Source organism: Ictalurus furcatus, chromosome 3 (genome assembly GCF_023375685.1).
Source record: "Ictalurus furcatus strain D&B chromosome 3, Billie_1.0, whole genome shotgun sequence".
In the NCBI taxonomy this organism is placed as follows: domain Eukaryota; kingdom Metazoa; phylum Chordata; class Actinopteri; order Siluriformes; family Ictaluridae; genus Ictalurus; species Ictalurus furcatus.
In genome coordinates, this window is record NC_071257.1 from 11,415,226 (window position 1) to 11,431,180 (window position 15,955).

Genomic DNA, 15,955 nt, shown 5'->3' on the forward strand with positions numbered 1-15,955 from the left:
CGACCTATCTGGCTGGCGCTGCGATCATCCACTACTGTAGCACCATCTCTGGCGGTCAGGAGGAATGAAACAGAACCCAGTATCCACCCTCTTCCTGTCACTACACAGAAAAAGTAGATCTCTAAAGATAAGTGAATGTAATTTGTTCAAAGAAAAAAAAAGTAAAACATAAAAAGAGAAGGGAACATTTAAACCTCTGTTTACAATTTTTCAAAAAGAGGCACTTTTTAGTTTTGTTTTAGTTATTTTTAAAAATAAGATTCTTTCATTACCCTTTAACTTTTATTTATGTTTAAGATAGATAGTCATTCATTTTTTAATGTTGTTTAAATGTACAATAAATAAGGTTGAAATGTTGTGGAAATGTACACTTCATTATTTATTTAATAGACAAATGACAACTGTGTCTGTATTTATCTACTACAGTTCTAAATCATTCCCCAGTTTAGACACAATCAGGTTTGGAACTTTTTTTGGGAGGAAATGTTAGTGTTCGGACCTCCTTTGGATCTTCAATAACCTCTGGCTAAGAGGCATAGGTGGGATTTTATAAGATTTGGTTGGATTTTGGCTTCATGTCCAGAAATCACATTTAGATTAAGCTGGCCACATGTGACATGTTTTTTGTCCACGATTCCTTAGGAAAATTTTTTTTTTGAACATCAACTTGCCACCAGTACTTTCTTCCAAAAATGTACAGCACCTATTGAGGTCAAAAATTCCATTTCCCATTTCTTAAAATTTTCTGTTTTTTCTCAGAAGTGAACTTATATCTTCACCGAACAGTTAGTATGTTAGTAGAGCCTGATTTCCCCCCCCCCATAATCCGTAATCTATTTATGCAATACTTAAATGCCAAATAAGTGGGCAAATTTTCTGCAACCCCTCCCAAACCGCAAGAGGCCAGTCATTTTCACTGTTCTGAGCGCAATATAAGAGGAATATCGCAACCTTTTTTTATCACGTCCATTAATCGAGCACTTCTGTCATGATGTTGCACTCTTTAATCGCGATCTAAATGCTTTAGTAGACTAGAAAGCAGAGTGATGCGTGAGGTCGTACACAAAGTCCCACAAGGCTTTAGTGACTGGCAGCAGGTTGCTTTCAATGGCATGTTTCTTTTCACCCACCTGTCTTTTGTTTCAGGTCATCAATAGCCTGCGAGTTCACATGCCAGGAGGAGAAGGGCAAGTGCAAGGAAGAGGAGACCGCGAGAGATCGAGTTTCCCTGGTTACTGGAGGGACACGTTCACTGTGATGACTGACTGGAGCTTGAGGTGAGAAACAACACATCCACTGTTGTCTTTTAAAGCTCTTCCGGGCCTGAATTTCGAAAGCTTGTATTTCTAAGCTTCTGTCTGATGGTTGTGTGATTTTTATGATGCTGAACCATAAAGTTTTGATGCTCAATAGGGTCACAGCAGATACTTTTAAACTTGCTGAATATATGCGAGAACAAAACTCCTCACATATATTCAGGGGCATTGTAAACAACATAATTATTACATTGACTAATTCTATTGTAACGTTATTGCACAACTATCAGTCGCTTCATTTTACATGTCCTAAGGGGCTCACCATGGATATAATACTTGATGCTTAGACTTAGTTGGACAGCCTTTTTCAGGGGTATTGTAAACAACATAATTATTACATTGACTAATTCTATTGTAACGTTATTGCACAACTATCAATTGCTTCATTTTACATGTCCTAAGGGGCTCACCATGGATATAATACTTGGTGCTTAGACTTAGTTGGACAGCCTTTTTCTTTTTCTTATCGTTTTGTCACTTTCACGCTGAAATCTTGGTCTTGCACATTTATTCTCACCTTTTATTTTCTTTATTTTTTCTTTTTTTTTTGCTTTTGCAGCTTATAATAAATGGCAGTATGACTGAGAAGACACAGAACAAAATGCCTTCTAGGCTTTATATGAAGCCAGGGCTTTTGCTTTTCAGCAGTATCGCATTCCTGTCTTGTTATCTGGGTTCAGTTGAGGGAGGAATAAGGAACTGAAGCTATCTGACCCTGCCAATTGGTTGCGAGCGTAATGAGTCAAACCCCACCCCCCCATGTGTGGTTATATGAACCATGGCCTCATGTGTCTTGTTAAATTTTTCACTGTAGGCTAGGTGAGCTCTACCTCATCCTGCTCAGGTGCTTGTTAATAATGAATCATTACGTCTTCATTTCATTAATTTACCTAAAACCCTTTTTCTGTCTAATTGCATGTGTGTTCTAGTCAGGTTTACAGTGATTCAGTCATGTGCATGTCCTCTGCACTACAAACTGGCCTTCGTACCTGTGACTGTGTTGTTAACTGTGTGTTGTGATGGGAGGCTGTGTGTTAGTGTGTTGGTGCTGTGTGTGTGTGTGTGTGTGTGTGTGTGTGTGTGTGTGTGGGGCTCAGTTCCAGGCACCACCGGCTGACTGTCACACATGGTCAGTGACCACTGGCCTTCACATTTAGTATTCTGTCACATCCTGCTGCAAAATGTTATTCAGCAGTAGGCCTTAAACATTACACAAAGGACAGCTTTTACACTGAATACATGCTGTATGCTGTCAACTCAGGAGGGGTGTAAATTCTCTATAAATATGTGTGGGAAGAGCTGCTAAAACACGTTTTGCTGCAGATTTGTAAGCTGCTTATATCTTATCATAAGCTCATTAGCCTTAACTCTGGAGGAACACATCAATCTGACCAGATGGTTATGCCTTTGTATTAGGGCTGCACGATTATGGCCAAAATGATAATCACGATTATTTTGATCGATATTGAGATCATGATTATATATCGCTATTATTAATTGATTTTAGGGACAACATATTTTTTATTGCATTTTCACATTTAAATAAACAGACCGCTGCTTTCACCTCCATGTTGTGCTACATTCCTGCTAATGTACAAATCTTTGCATCAAGTTAGACTGGTCCTTAAAGTGCATCATCTCATAGAAGCAAAATATAATTAAAATTGTACCCAAATTATAAGATAAGTAAAAATAAAAATTCCATCAACCAAATGAAAATATGCTGCAATCAAATATAATAATATGCAACCAAATGAAAACAATTGGCGAATGCAGAAAAGGCATTAACAGTGTTTACGAGAGACGCAGCCAAATCACCCAATAGTGTGTTGCAGGGATGATGTCATTTTGTACCGGAACCTGGAAGTTAGCATCACACCGGTTCCCTCGACAAAAACCCAATAGGATTTTCCCATAGGCTTTTGGATTATTGCAAAAAAATAAGCTCTGTGATCAACAAAAGTTTACAATACTAACACGTTTTGTCCATCAAGATCATTTTTACAACTGAACACAAACTTTTATGAAGTTTGAAGCCTAAATACAATCGCCAGAAATAAACAGCTAACCGTACGCTATAAATGAACTACACCACGGTCGCTCGACTTCATCACCATCACCGAGCTTGCAACAACTTTTCCAAACTTGATTTAAAACATTTTCCATAATAGAGATTTACTCTGTGGATGAATCTTCATCCACATTTTTTTGGGAATTGTGCACAGCATACCTGAACCTTTATCTGCAAAGAGTTTTCCTGTTCGGCGTGATGACGTTTAATGTCCCCGACAGCGTCTGTAGTCCCATTTAGCAACATGTTAGTTTCATGATTTCCCCTCGCGCAAAGCTGGCAGCGTGGGCGATAAAATAGCAACTTGTTTCCGGGTTTTGGCATTATAAAATGACGTCATCCCCGTGCCACTCTATGGTGATTGGCTGTAAGTTTAGGAAGCGCTTGATTTGATCTGCAGTGGAGTTTCTGTGAGCAGAGGACCAACTTTAAACGCCAATATCGCAGTCGATCATGTTCATGTAATCGTGGGCAGTCAAAATCGTGATCGATATTCGATTAATTGTGCAGCCCTATTTTGTATGTATGTTATGTCAGTTCTCTAAAGTTGTAGTTCAGCAGATGTATTATCATGGCTGGTATTAGAACAGCCATGAAGTCGGAGATTGTTTGTGCTGTATATTGTGGAAGTCATCCACTTCAAATGACAGGCAGCATTTTGCAATTTTGTGAAATAGTGGTGATATTTTTTTTATGTTTTCTCACCTATAAATGGAATGAATAAGGGCTGTTTGTGGTGTCAGGATTTCCTGGTTAGTCACAGTCAGTACGTTTACATGGACAACAATAATCCGATATTAACCCGATTAAGACAATACTCTGATTAAGAAACTACCATGTAAACAGCGATTATTGATTACCTTAATCCGACTAAAGTCATACTCTAAGTAAACGAATTAAAAGCTAATCGAATTAAGATGTGGCATATTCCTATTTTAGTCGCATTATCGAAGTGCATTACAGACATGTACACATCTTAGTCACATTATTAACGGCGTGTGGGAGTTTTCACCGCATTTTGCGACAAGGCACGTTCACACACGGCAGTGCTCAACAGTTTGACGGCAAAAAAGAGAGCACGGCTGCATCTGAAACCACGTACTTACCTACTGTGTAGTAGGAGAAATACATGTGTCTCGGCTACTATACAGTACGTAAGTACATGGTTTCGGAAACAGCCCATGGCTTCAAGCAGAAGTTTAGCTTAGCTTTAAGTTTAGCTCCGCCCCGACTCGTTGAGAAGAAAAGAGAGGAAAGCTAGTATTGGTTACCGGTGTGCAACCGATGCTATCGTTCATTTCAAACAAAGTGAGGAAACATCTGGAATTTGGCGAAGCACCTGAAAGACTGTCCCTATATTATGTTTGTTTGAGGCAGCTGGCATTGTGGCCGTGAAACCAGCTAACGTTATGCTCCATGTAATGTTAGCGATAGCCAGTTATTTGTTAACAACGCCAACACATTGCAAGGTTATAAATTACCCCCGAATGGGCCACCATGCATCTCCATTCAGCCAGTGTCCTGTCAGCAAAACGTAACCTAATGTCACTAATAATTATTCAAACGTTCATGCTTTTAATAAATTGTTTTGGCCTGCCACCATATCAGTGATGTTCATCAGTAAACTAATGCTTGCATTTAGAGTATAAGGTGTGTGTGTGTGTGTGCGCGCGTTTAGGAGTGCATGTCCACTCATTATCAGACAGTGTTTGATAACTAAAACAACCCCCCATTTGCCAGTATCGGCCATAGGAGGATGATCTCCAGGAGAGTTTTTTTTTTATTTGATTTTTAAAATTTTATACCACACCGTGGTATCGACTTTGGTATCGAGTATCGTGTACTTTTGGTGGTATCGGTACCAACTACTACATTTTTGGTATTGTGACATCCCTATTCTATAACATGTAAACAGGAACATGAAAGGAATATTCTAAAAGCAACTCATGTAAACACCTTAATCACAATATTATCTTATTCAGAATAAGGTCAATAATTAGATTACTGTTGTCCATGTAAACATAGTCATTGTATGGTAATGTGGTTACCTCACTGTTGACTTTTTTTTTAAAATAGCAACACATTCATTTCTGTAGTTTGCCAAAAAAAAAAAAAATTTTTTTTGCTCAACACTCCTCTTTCCTCACAACCGCTTTCTTATAATAAGAGCATGATTAAAAACTGCCAATGTAAGAGCTTTTATGGGAAAGGCATTCTCAGAAATATTTTTTGAAAGCCCTATTTGGATTGGTCTAGGTTTACATGGGGAGTTGGAGTAATGTAATGCTATGATTGGAGCATCTCTGGGATTTTATTTTCGTCCAAGTTCATCCTGCAAATCATTTTTACGCACTGCACAGGCATGCATCTGGAATGATTATGCCATATTTCTGCCACTTCCATTAAATTACCGGTAGAAATAATCTCGGGTGATATCCTACATGCCATCCGAGTTTAAACATTGGTAAAGATTCTATGATATCCTTTTTGTTATACACTTAAAGACCACTTTATTAGGAACACCTTCATGTACAATAGTCTCTAGAGATTACACAGAATGGTGAAAAAACATCCAGTGAGTGACAGAGAGGATAGAGGAGTACTGGTTCTAGGTCACAGGAAAATTAAAATAAGCACTCTTTGCAACTGTGGTGAGCAGAAAAGCACAACGTTTGAACCTTGAGGCAGATGGGCTATAACAGCAATGCTTTTATGCATAATAAATGTTTCCTTTCATTTTCACCAGAGGCTTGCATGATTTTGAACTGGATGATTTCATACCAAGAAATGTTGATATTTTTAAACTAGATGATCATACTGGGAACACTTTTATATAGTGTCTTATACGGTATATACAAGTCTACAGTATAAGAATGAAACCTTTGCTAATACTATGTGTTTGCTGCGTTTATAGATGGGCTAATCTGGTGGTCAGCAGTGAAAAATTGTATTTTTGTCATTTCATTTGAAATTGATATACTAGCATGAGTTTGTTTCATGTTCGCCACTATTTGTGTTTCAGAATGGCCTGGGCCTGACGTGAATGAGGACATCTCAGATACACCACCTCACTATTTGGGTATGCCTCACATTAATGAATGAATTAGTTGAGAGAACCTGTTAAAGTTCATTGTGGTCCTTTAACCCTTAGCATTGTTGGGAGTGGCAGCCTCCAGAAATAGCCTTAACTGGCGGAATCCGCCTCTGTCTGCTGAACTCTCGAGTTGTTTCAGTAACAACAGATTGATTCGCACGGCTTCAGGGGGAAGACGCTGCAGCTCTGTGCTCTCTGTGATGAGTGTGAGATTATCTGCCTATCAAATGGGGTATTTATGTATTACAGATGAGTTTATTTGAACTGTACTGATATATGACTCATTTAGATTTGTGGTTTAATCTGTTTTTCTTACAACATCTGATGTTTAGCTCTTTAGAATAATTCCATTAGCGAACTACAGGTCTTTTAGTGTTTGTGCATCTGTACCTGTATAAATATTAAGGCCAAGAGTTAGATAGCTCTATACTGATATTTTTATCTCAGTATAACATTTTTGGCCCATCTTGCTAGTTTGCCTCAGTGCTTTGAGCCAGCAGGGACATATTAACCATAGCTTCCATATGGTCCCTGCAGGCTCCTACTGTCTGCTCATTCAGTCACAGATGTGATATTTAGTGAAGCTGACTCAAGTCTGCAGTGGCTGTTTCCGGGACCTCCAGTTTCTCAAAGGAGGATCCTTAGACAAGAGGAATGGGCTCTGACTGCAAATGAGAGCTGGTCACAGCAAGGAAGTACACAGTACACAATACCAGTGCTGACAAAATGTTAGTGTTTGTGAGAATTTGGCAGTAAATACACACTGAGCATCTCTGCTCTCATGCTTTAAAAAAGAAAATTGTTGTAATTTTGTCATTTTTAATGACACTGGCTTGGGGAATTCACCAACAGACTGTGTCGAGCACAATGGCGATAAACTTTGGATCCTTTAATCCTAGCTTGAGTAAAGAAGAAAAAAAACAAACCTCACAGCAGATATACTACATTTTTCAGAGTCACTCTGGTGAAAAGATATATCTTCCCATATATTTGAAACTTCTTTTTGCAGAAGTTGCATTAATACACCAAGCATTTATATTTTATGTATTTTATATAATTTTTTGCTCCCCCAAAAAATTACTCTACTGGTATATTCTAGATTTTTTATTTTCCCTGTTATTGTTGCCCTACTTTAGCTGATGTCTTTGCTTCAGTCCTGGTCTTAATCCCTCCACTGTTCTATAATGAAAATGTTATAGATTTTGTTTGTCCAATCAGTGAGGATATGATCATGCTAATTTCCACTATAGCTTTGGAATTTTCAGTGTTACGTTAGTGGCATAATACTGTACCTTGGCATAACCATCCTGTTGCTGCTGGAGTAGCACATCTACATTTAAACACACTGCATTAATTACACTGTAATTTAATAGCGTTGGAGTTTAATGCACACTGATGTCACTCTGCAGCACCTACTAGAGGGGGGGGACTTATTATTTATAATATATGGTAGTTACTGTCCAAGGTTAATTTAGTTTAATGTTATGCTTATTTCTTTAGGGTATTTTTTGTTCAATATTACTTACCTTTTTATTTATTTATTTATTTATTTATTTGCATTGATATTGAACATTGGTATTACTGTTAATCAGGATTGATATAACTGGACGTTTTCTGATTACTTCATTATTGCCTTCCTGTCTCTTAAATATTATTTAACAGCTTTACACTCCATTTTAAATACTACTTTGCATTCTTCCTTAATTGCCCTTTATAACTGAAACTTTCATGCTGCTTTCATGCTTTCATTTAAAGGTTCACTGTATATTTAGTAGATTTGTTTCTGTGGTTACAGTTATGAACTACAGTAGACATGTTAGTCTTTTTTTTTTTTTTAAATCCACTTACTCGAAGAATGACATACTTAACCCATGTGAAAAGCAATGGTACAAGTAAACCACAAAAGAATTTAATTAAGCATTGAATTCACCTCCAACTGCAATTCAAATGTCAGATTTCCCAGAAATGAATGACAACTCTGTTATGAAGTGCACTCAATTATAATGAAGGGCACTCCATTATGAAAGACTACAGCTCTTGCATGGACCTGTAAGTGTAAAGGCAACATGCTGAAACCAAGTCCATTTTTCTGTTCGCGAAGGAGCCATTGACGTAAGTCCATTGACGAAAAACATGCGACCCTTCTCTCAAACATACACCGCTACTATACGTAACGAGAGGTTGCAGCGTTTAAGCTTATGCCTTAGATACACGTAAATTTCTGAAGGCACATAAAATCTTGATCTGTCTTTTACTATCTTAAGAAAGACAGTCCTGCATGTTGTCAAAAGTTCTTTTGTTATTTGTACATTCTGATAGAGGCTGATTTTTCCACTGAGTCATTGGCTACCGGTGAGTCATAGGCAAACAAGCCTAGAATATTTGGAAGAAGTCCTTCTGAGTCCCAGACTGTTTTTGTATGCAATTTTAATTTCTTGTTATTTCTATGTAGTAGCACCCAATTATTAGAGAAACCAATGAGCTGCATAGATGAAGCATGTGTGTAGAAAAACATCAGTGTTTCTGCAAGTAGAGTTTATTTGCAGGCTGATTTTTTTTTTGTGGCAACAATTTTATTTTCATTAAAGTCCTGTTGTGATTTTCTGGATTATATTACAGTCCATAATTAGGAACCTAACCTTCTTGTGTTATACTAGTGGTTAAGTGTAAAAAGTGTAATGTTTTTAAGTAACAATTTTAATCACCCTCTATTATAGTGTATGGTTAATATATGAATTTTATAAACACATTTTTAAACAAATATTTGTTAGAAACTGCAATCCACTGGGACCTTTTTGTGTGTTCCATATATAAGTGATGTATAATATTGGATCATTTCCCTCAACAAGTAAATGATTATATTATAAGTATAATATTTTTTTCTCATTTGTTTAATTTGGTTCTCTTTGCCTCTTTCTCTTTTTATTCTTTGTGTGAAAATCTGATGATGTTTTAGGTCATATTTATGCAGATATATAGAAAATTCACAGACTTTCACGCACTGTACAGTAAGGTCCAAAAGTCTGAGACCACTAAAAAAATACTTGTGTTTTTGTATGCTTTACAAATTGAATGCAAAATGTTTAATTGCGATGATGTCAGCAATAACTTGAGTGAAAAATAAAGTTGTATAGAATATTTATATGGATTTTGAAGATTTCTTCGTATTCTCCCTTATGCGTTAAGGACAGTTTGCACTCAAGCTGGCATGGACTTTACGAGTTTGTGTAAATCCTGATGATTCATGTTGGATTAAAACCATGGGCGTGTCATCTGAACACGCTCTTCAGTGGAAGGGGTCAATCTCAAGGAATATCTGAACTTTTGTACAAGAGAGTTACAAATGTCACAAATTAGCTTAAATTTCATGTGACCAACAATTGAATACTGCATACAGTGTATCCAGAAATTATTCACAGCGCTTCACTTTTTACACATTTTTTTATGTTACAGCCTTATTCCAGTATGGATTAAATTCATTATTTTTCTCAAAATTCTACAAATAATACCCCATAATGACAACGTCAAAGAAGTTTGTTTGAAATCTTTGCAAATTTATTAAAAATAAAAATCAAAAAAGCACATGTACATAAGTATTCACACCCTTTGCCATGACACTCAAAATTGAGCTCAGGTGCATCCTGTTTCCACTGATCATCGTTGAGATGTTTCTACAACTTGATTGGAGTCCACCTGTGGTAAATTCAGTTGATTGGACATGATTTGGAAAGGCACACACCTGTCTATATAAGGTCCCACAGTTAACAATGCATGTCAGAGCACAAATCAAGCCATGAAGTCCAAGGAATTGTCTGTAGACCTCTGAGACAGGATTGTATCGAGGCACAGATCTGGGGAAGGGTACAGAAACATTTCTGCAGCATTGACAGTCCCAGTGAGCACAGTGGCCTCCATCATCCATAAATGGAAGAAGTTTGGAACCCCCAGGACTCTTCCTAGAGCTGGCCACCCGGCCAAACTGAGCGGTCGGGGAGAAGGGCCTTAGTCAGGGAGGTTACCAAAAACCCGATTGTCACTCTGACAGAGCTCCAGTGTGTCTCTGTGGAGAGAGGAGAACCTTCCAGAAGAACAACCATCTCTGCAGTACTCCACCAATCAGGCCTGTATGGTAGAGAGGCCGGACGGAAGCCACTCCTCAGTAAAAGGCACATGACCACCTGCCTGGAGTTTGCCAAAAGGCACCTGAAGGACTCTCAGACCATGAGAAACAAAATTCTCTGCTCTGATGAAACAAAGATTGAACTCTTTGGCCTGAATGGCAAGCGTCATGTCTGGAGGAAACCAGGCACCAGTCATCACCTGGCCAATACCATCCCTACAGTGAAGCATGGTGGTGGCAGCATCATGCTGTGGGGATGTTTTTCAGCGGCAGGAACTGGGAGACTAGTCAGGATCCAGGGAAAGATGAATGCAGCAATGTACAGAGACATCCTTGATGAAAACCTGCTCCAGAGTGCTCTGGACCTCAGACTGAGGTGAAGGTTTATCTTCCAACAGGACAATGACCCTAAGCACACAGCCAGGATAACAAAGGAGTGGCTACAGGACAACTCTGTGAATGTCCTTGAGTGGCCCAGCCAGAGCCCAGACTTGAACCCGATTGAACATCTCTGGAGAGATCTGAAAATGTCTGTGCACCGACGCTCCCCATCCAACCTGATGGAGCTTGAGAGGCCCTGCAAAGAAGAATGGGAGAAACTGCCCAAAAATAGATGTGCCAAGCTTATAGCATCATACTCAAAAAGACTTGAGGCTGTAATTTGTGCCAAAGGTGCTTCAACAAAGTACTGAGCAAAGGCTGTGAATACTTATGTACATGTACTTTTTTTGTTTTTCATTTTTAATAAATTTGCAAAGATTTCAAACAAACTTCTTTCACGTTGTCATTATGAGGTATTGTTTGTAGAATTTTGAGGAATTAATGAATTTAATCTATTTTGGAATAAGGCTGTAACATAACAAAATGTGGAAAAAGTGAAGCGCTGTGAATACTTTCCGGATACACTGTATTTAAGATTTTGAACATTTTCCTTTTCTTTGTTTTAATTCTTTCATTGCAACTTTGTTTATTTCCAGTTATAAATGGCAAATAATATCCATGTGGCATTCTGAGGCAACCTCTTTAGCACAATATATTTTGACTATAGTACGTCCTTGAGCCTGCATGAATGTGTGGCTTTGTGCATGTGTGTGTGTGTGTGTGTCACTGTGACCTGAAGCTCCTCCCTTAGTAGCACAGCCTTGGGAATGCCATTGATTTAACATTGGTGGAAAGCTGTGACACAACAGCCTTTTGTTGTTCCTGTTTTTATCAGTAAAGGTGGGTTTCATTGCACTCTTAAAATAGCTGCAGCTTTAAAGAATGACCCTGTTAAACAGGAAGGTCTGACCCAAAAAGCATAGGAGAAACATTTGTTTGTAACAGTTTTCCACACAGTTTTTGGCAGGCTATACGAATAGATCCTTTCACAGGGTTTTTTATGTTGTGGTTGTAGTAAAGTGTTTTCACATAGTTGTTAATGAAATAGTGGGGTGGAATTTATTTGTATTTTGTAATATCCAATTTTTTTCTGTCTAAGGTTTTGAAGCCCTTGTATTAACTGTTTGTCCAATGTGCACTATTAGTGACTTCTGTAAAGGGGGTATTATAATTTACCTGGATCAGGAAGGTTGCCCCCTGGCTAGGGCTGCACGATTATGGCCAAAATGATATTTTCAGTGAATTTTACAGACTGTATGAAAAAAACAACCTAAGGAGATAGCGAACTTATCTTAATGTCAAATTGATATTAAATGCAACACATAGTAATTAAACATTATTTCCTTTCTCATTTTATTGATATTTTATGAAGTTATTATAATATCTATTTTTTATATTAAATGATTTATTTATAACTAAACACATTTTCTGTCTTTACATTTTTTTAGTTTTCTGTTTTTGTTTATCAGTTGTTCCTTTTAGATCAATTCCCCAGTACGTCTGCTGATAATATTGTTTTTTGGGGGACTAATTCAAAACATGGAAACTGGAGTTGACTTTTCTGATGATATCTGGCAACCTTAAGTTTAAATGACGTGACTACGCTATGTATTTGAGTTCGTGAAGAGCGTGAAAGCAGAGCAGCAGCGTACTCCTTCTGAACAGTTGCTAATCTTGATTATTAAATAATTCCTCACCAATCATAAAGAAGTTTGAATTAAACCCACCTTGTAGCGTTAGCATTATTATTAATTTACTCCGCTCAACACCACTGTGTCTACACGAGCAGGTGAAAGTTCAGGTCATTTTGCATGAACAATAAAGGATGGCGGTTGTGAGATCGGAGAGTTGACAGCAGCAGATGTTGTTCAGTGTTACTCTTGTCATCATAATGGCTTCTCTGCAGTATTTCCACACTTGTTCGGTTGACTGAGGTGATGAAAAGCAGTGTGAAAGTAACTGTTGCACGGTGTAGATGCATTTTGGACTTCCAGTAGTTTTAATTCCGATTGTATTATACAACTCCGAACAGGTCACTCGCACCAGTGCAAATAAATATTTATTCACAGTCGCACAAAGTACTTTTCAGTCGCAAACGCGAGTGAAATGGTTGCACTGTAGAGCCCTGAGTTTATCTGCAAAGTTTTTTCCTGTTTGGCGTGAAGTTTAATGTCCCCGACAACCTCTATAGTGCTATTTAGCATCGAGCTAGTGTCATGATTTCCCCTCGTGCAAGCGCTGGAGCTCGCAGAGAAACTGGCATCTCAAGCGCTAAAATGCTAACACCATTTCTGGGTTTTGGCATTACAAAATGATGCCATCCCTGCGCCACTCTATGGTGATTGGCTGCAAATTTAGGAAGTGCTTGATTTGATCTGTAGTGGAGTTTTCTATGAGCGGAGGACGAACTTTAAACGGCAATATCGCAGTCGATCATGTTCATTTAATCGTGGGCAGTCAAAATCGTAATCACGATCGATATTTGATTAATTGTGCAGCCCTACCCCTGGCTAGAGGGTCAGCCCTGTGTCAGTGGGTGAACATACAGAAACCAATGTGCCTGTTTTCCCATTCTAAATTTAACTTCCTATAAGGATTATGCAGTCAGACAACACGCTGTGGTTTCTGCTTGAAATACACTTCAGCTTGTAATCAGTCACTAGCTTAAGTGCGAGTCCACATTCTTCTTCTCCCCGTCCACTCGAATTATTTCTTTTCTCGCTCACCCATCCGTCTTTGTTGCAAACATATGCACACTTTTACCTCACATTCTCACATGCTCGGTCAGATTGTTGAAAAATACTCCACACAAACATTAACAGATCATTAATGGTTATTTGAAATGGCATGCCCCTCCCTCTCTTCCTCAATCTCTGATGATCTGCTTCCGGCAATTGTTTCTTACTGCCCAGTGCTGCTGCATTCATCAAAGCCTATTGATTTAAGCTGTTTTTTTGATGGCAGTCGCTTGGGGAGATTGAGGTAGTGAACTAGGGGAGAAAGAGAACAGGCAAATGAACTGAGCAGTCTTTATTTCATGAAGCAGGCCTCTGGGTTGGTGCTCTTGCAATTCCTTTATGCCTATCTGTTGGCAGGATTAACAGTTGATGTGTGGATAGAGACTGAGCTTCTAGAATGACGAGTGCAGCCCCAGCCCGCAAGCCGTACCGCAAGGCACCTCCACAGCACCGTGAAACACGCCACAACCAGCCTATGTTCCGAGAGGACCTTAGTGGGAGCCCCACAGCAACCTGTGACTCTCCGACTCCAGCCCAGCATACCCCCAGTCAGGTAATTTGTCTCCAAGATTATTCTTCCATTTTGCAGCGCACACACTTTACTAGCCCTTACCCAAAATATACAGACAGTCTTGAGGGCCCAGATGTTTTTTCATCATCCTGGTCAGATAGCGAACTGGAAGTTTCTAGTCTCTCTAGCTTAGACCTCATTGTCCTTCCTCCTCCACGGATATTCAGCCATGGTGCTGTTGGAGTGACCCTTCCTCCCAAACCAAGCAAGGGCATGAACCGGTTTATTAGCCGTAGCGAAGACCTGCTTTTGAAGTCTGTTGAAGAGGATCATCCTAGCTGGAAAGGGTCCCAGCAGAGTATCCGGTGCATTTCCCCAGCCCACTCCAGCAGAAGTGGGGAGCGCTCATTAGTCTTTAAGGAAGAGGCAGAAATCTTTGTTCCTGGAGAGGAACAGTGTCTTTCTAAGTCTGTATATCCAACACGGGCACCTCCAACCAAGGGTATCCTCAAGCAGACACGATACCTGGGAGTACATGCGAAGGACAGCCTACGCAAGTCCAAATCAGCAGAGATGCTGGGATGGAGCCACAGCCATAAGAGAAAGCCCAAGAGCATGTCATTGGAACGGGAAAGGAAACCAGGTGTCTCTCCCACAGGACATGACGCCACCATATCCCCTGCTTCACCAAGTTCGATACTACCAGAATGGAAGCTCCGGCTCCTGGAGGAAAAACTTAAGTTCTCACAGTTCTTGGATGAGATTACATACAGAATTCTGAGCCCTGCTAGCTTGAACTTGCTGGGTTATAAAAAGCAAGAAACCGCTAAAGGAATGCAGGCCCAACTGAGTACTTGTCAGCAACCTGATCCCAAGGAGCATAAAGGGAAGAAGCAGGAGAGGAGGCGACCATGGGGTGAATATACCACCCCAAAGGACACAGCCATAACCAGGCACGTTTCTCTGAAAAAGGACAACCTGGAACAAGAGCCAGAGCAATGGCATATGGACATCAAAATGCACGGAGCACGACGTAAATCCAAATGTTTTGATTATGGATGGATAGGGGTTAGTGGTGATTCCAGGCATAGCAGTGAGACCGAGTGGGATGGCAGGAATCGACAGGGGGTTCATCAGCAGCCACTATCCCAGCAGTCAGCCCAGCTGGAGCCAAGGACTCAGCCAAAGGACACCGTGAATAAATCAGGGCTGACAAAAGCTGGAACGTCTACAGTTCATACAGAAAGTGAAAACATACCCGTATCACAAACTGCTTTTTTGTTTTTATCACAAATTAAGGTACGTGTACCAATTTTTTCCTTCATTCTCCATACCTTTCTGTCATTCATTGATTGTCAAACGTCAGCCCTGTTCTTCATATGTCACAGCAAATCAAAGAGATGATGATGTATGCCAGATTTACTCATTTTAAACAGACTAATTTGCCTTTTCAAACATTCCTGAGAACCAGATTAGAATAGCTGTGTTGAGTTCTGTGAGATAACAGCATGCTCCCTTGTTAATGATGCAGGTAAGATATATTGAGGTTAAAATCAGGATCAGTAAAGTCTGAGTAACTAAGGAGATTTGTACAGAAACCTGAAGAATATACTAAAACAAAGTGACAAAATCATAACACTTGCACTCTGTTTCATTTATTTGTGGTGATTTGCTGTCTGGCACTTTGTCCTAAACAAAATGTGTACACAATTTTATCATTAAAC

At 39.2% G+C, this 15,955-nt stretch overlaps 1 protein-coding gene across 4 annotated transcripts in view; it reads left to right on the forward strand.

The window, feature by feature from the left end:
- The window catches only part of tjap1 (tight junction associated protein 1 (peripheral)), a 95,679-nt gene that overhangs the window by 45,672 nt on the left and 34,052 nt on the right, over positions 1–15,955 (forward strand). For 3 of the 4 annotated variants that reach the window (XM_053620765.1, XM_053620766.1, XM_053620767.1), the window contains 3 exons: positions 1,147–1,277; positions 6,410–6,466; positions 14,078–14,273. In XM_053620765.1, coding sequence (XP_053476740.1) covers positions 14,118–14,273 — 156 coding nt within the window. In that variant the 5' untranslated portion in view covers positions 1,147–1,277; positions 6,410–6,466; positions 14,078–14,117. The remainder of the gene's footprint in view (positions 1–1,146; positions 1,278–6,409; positions 6,467–14,077; positions 14,274–15,955) is intronic. The other variant, XM_053620768.1, reaches the window with a different exon arrangement.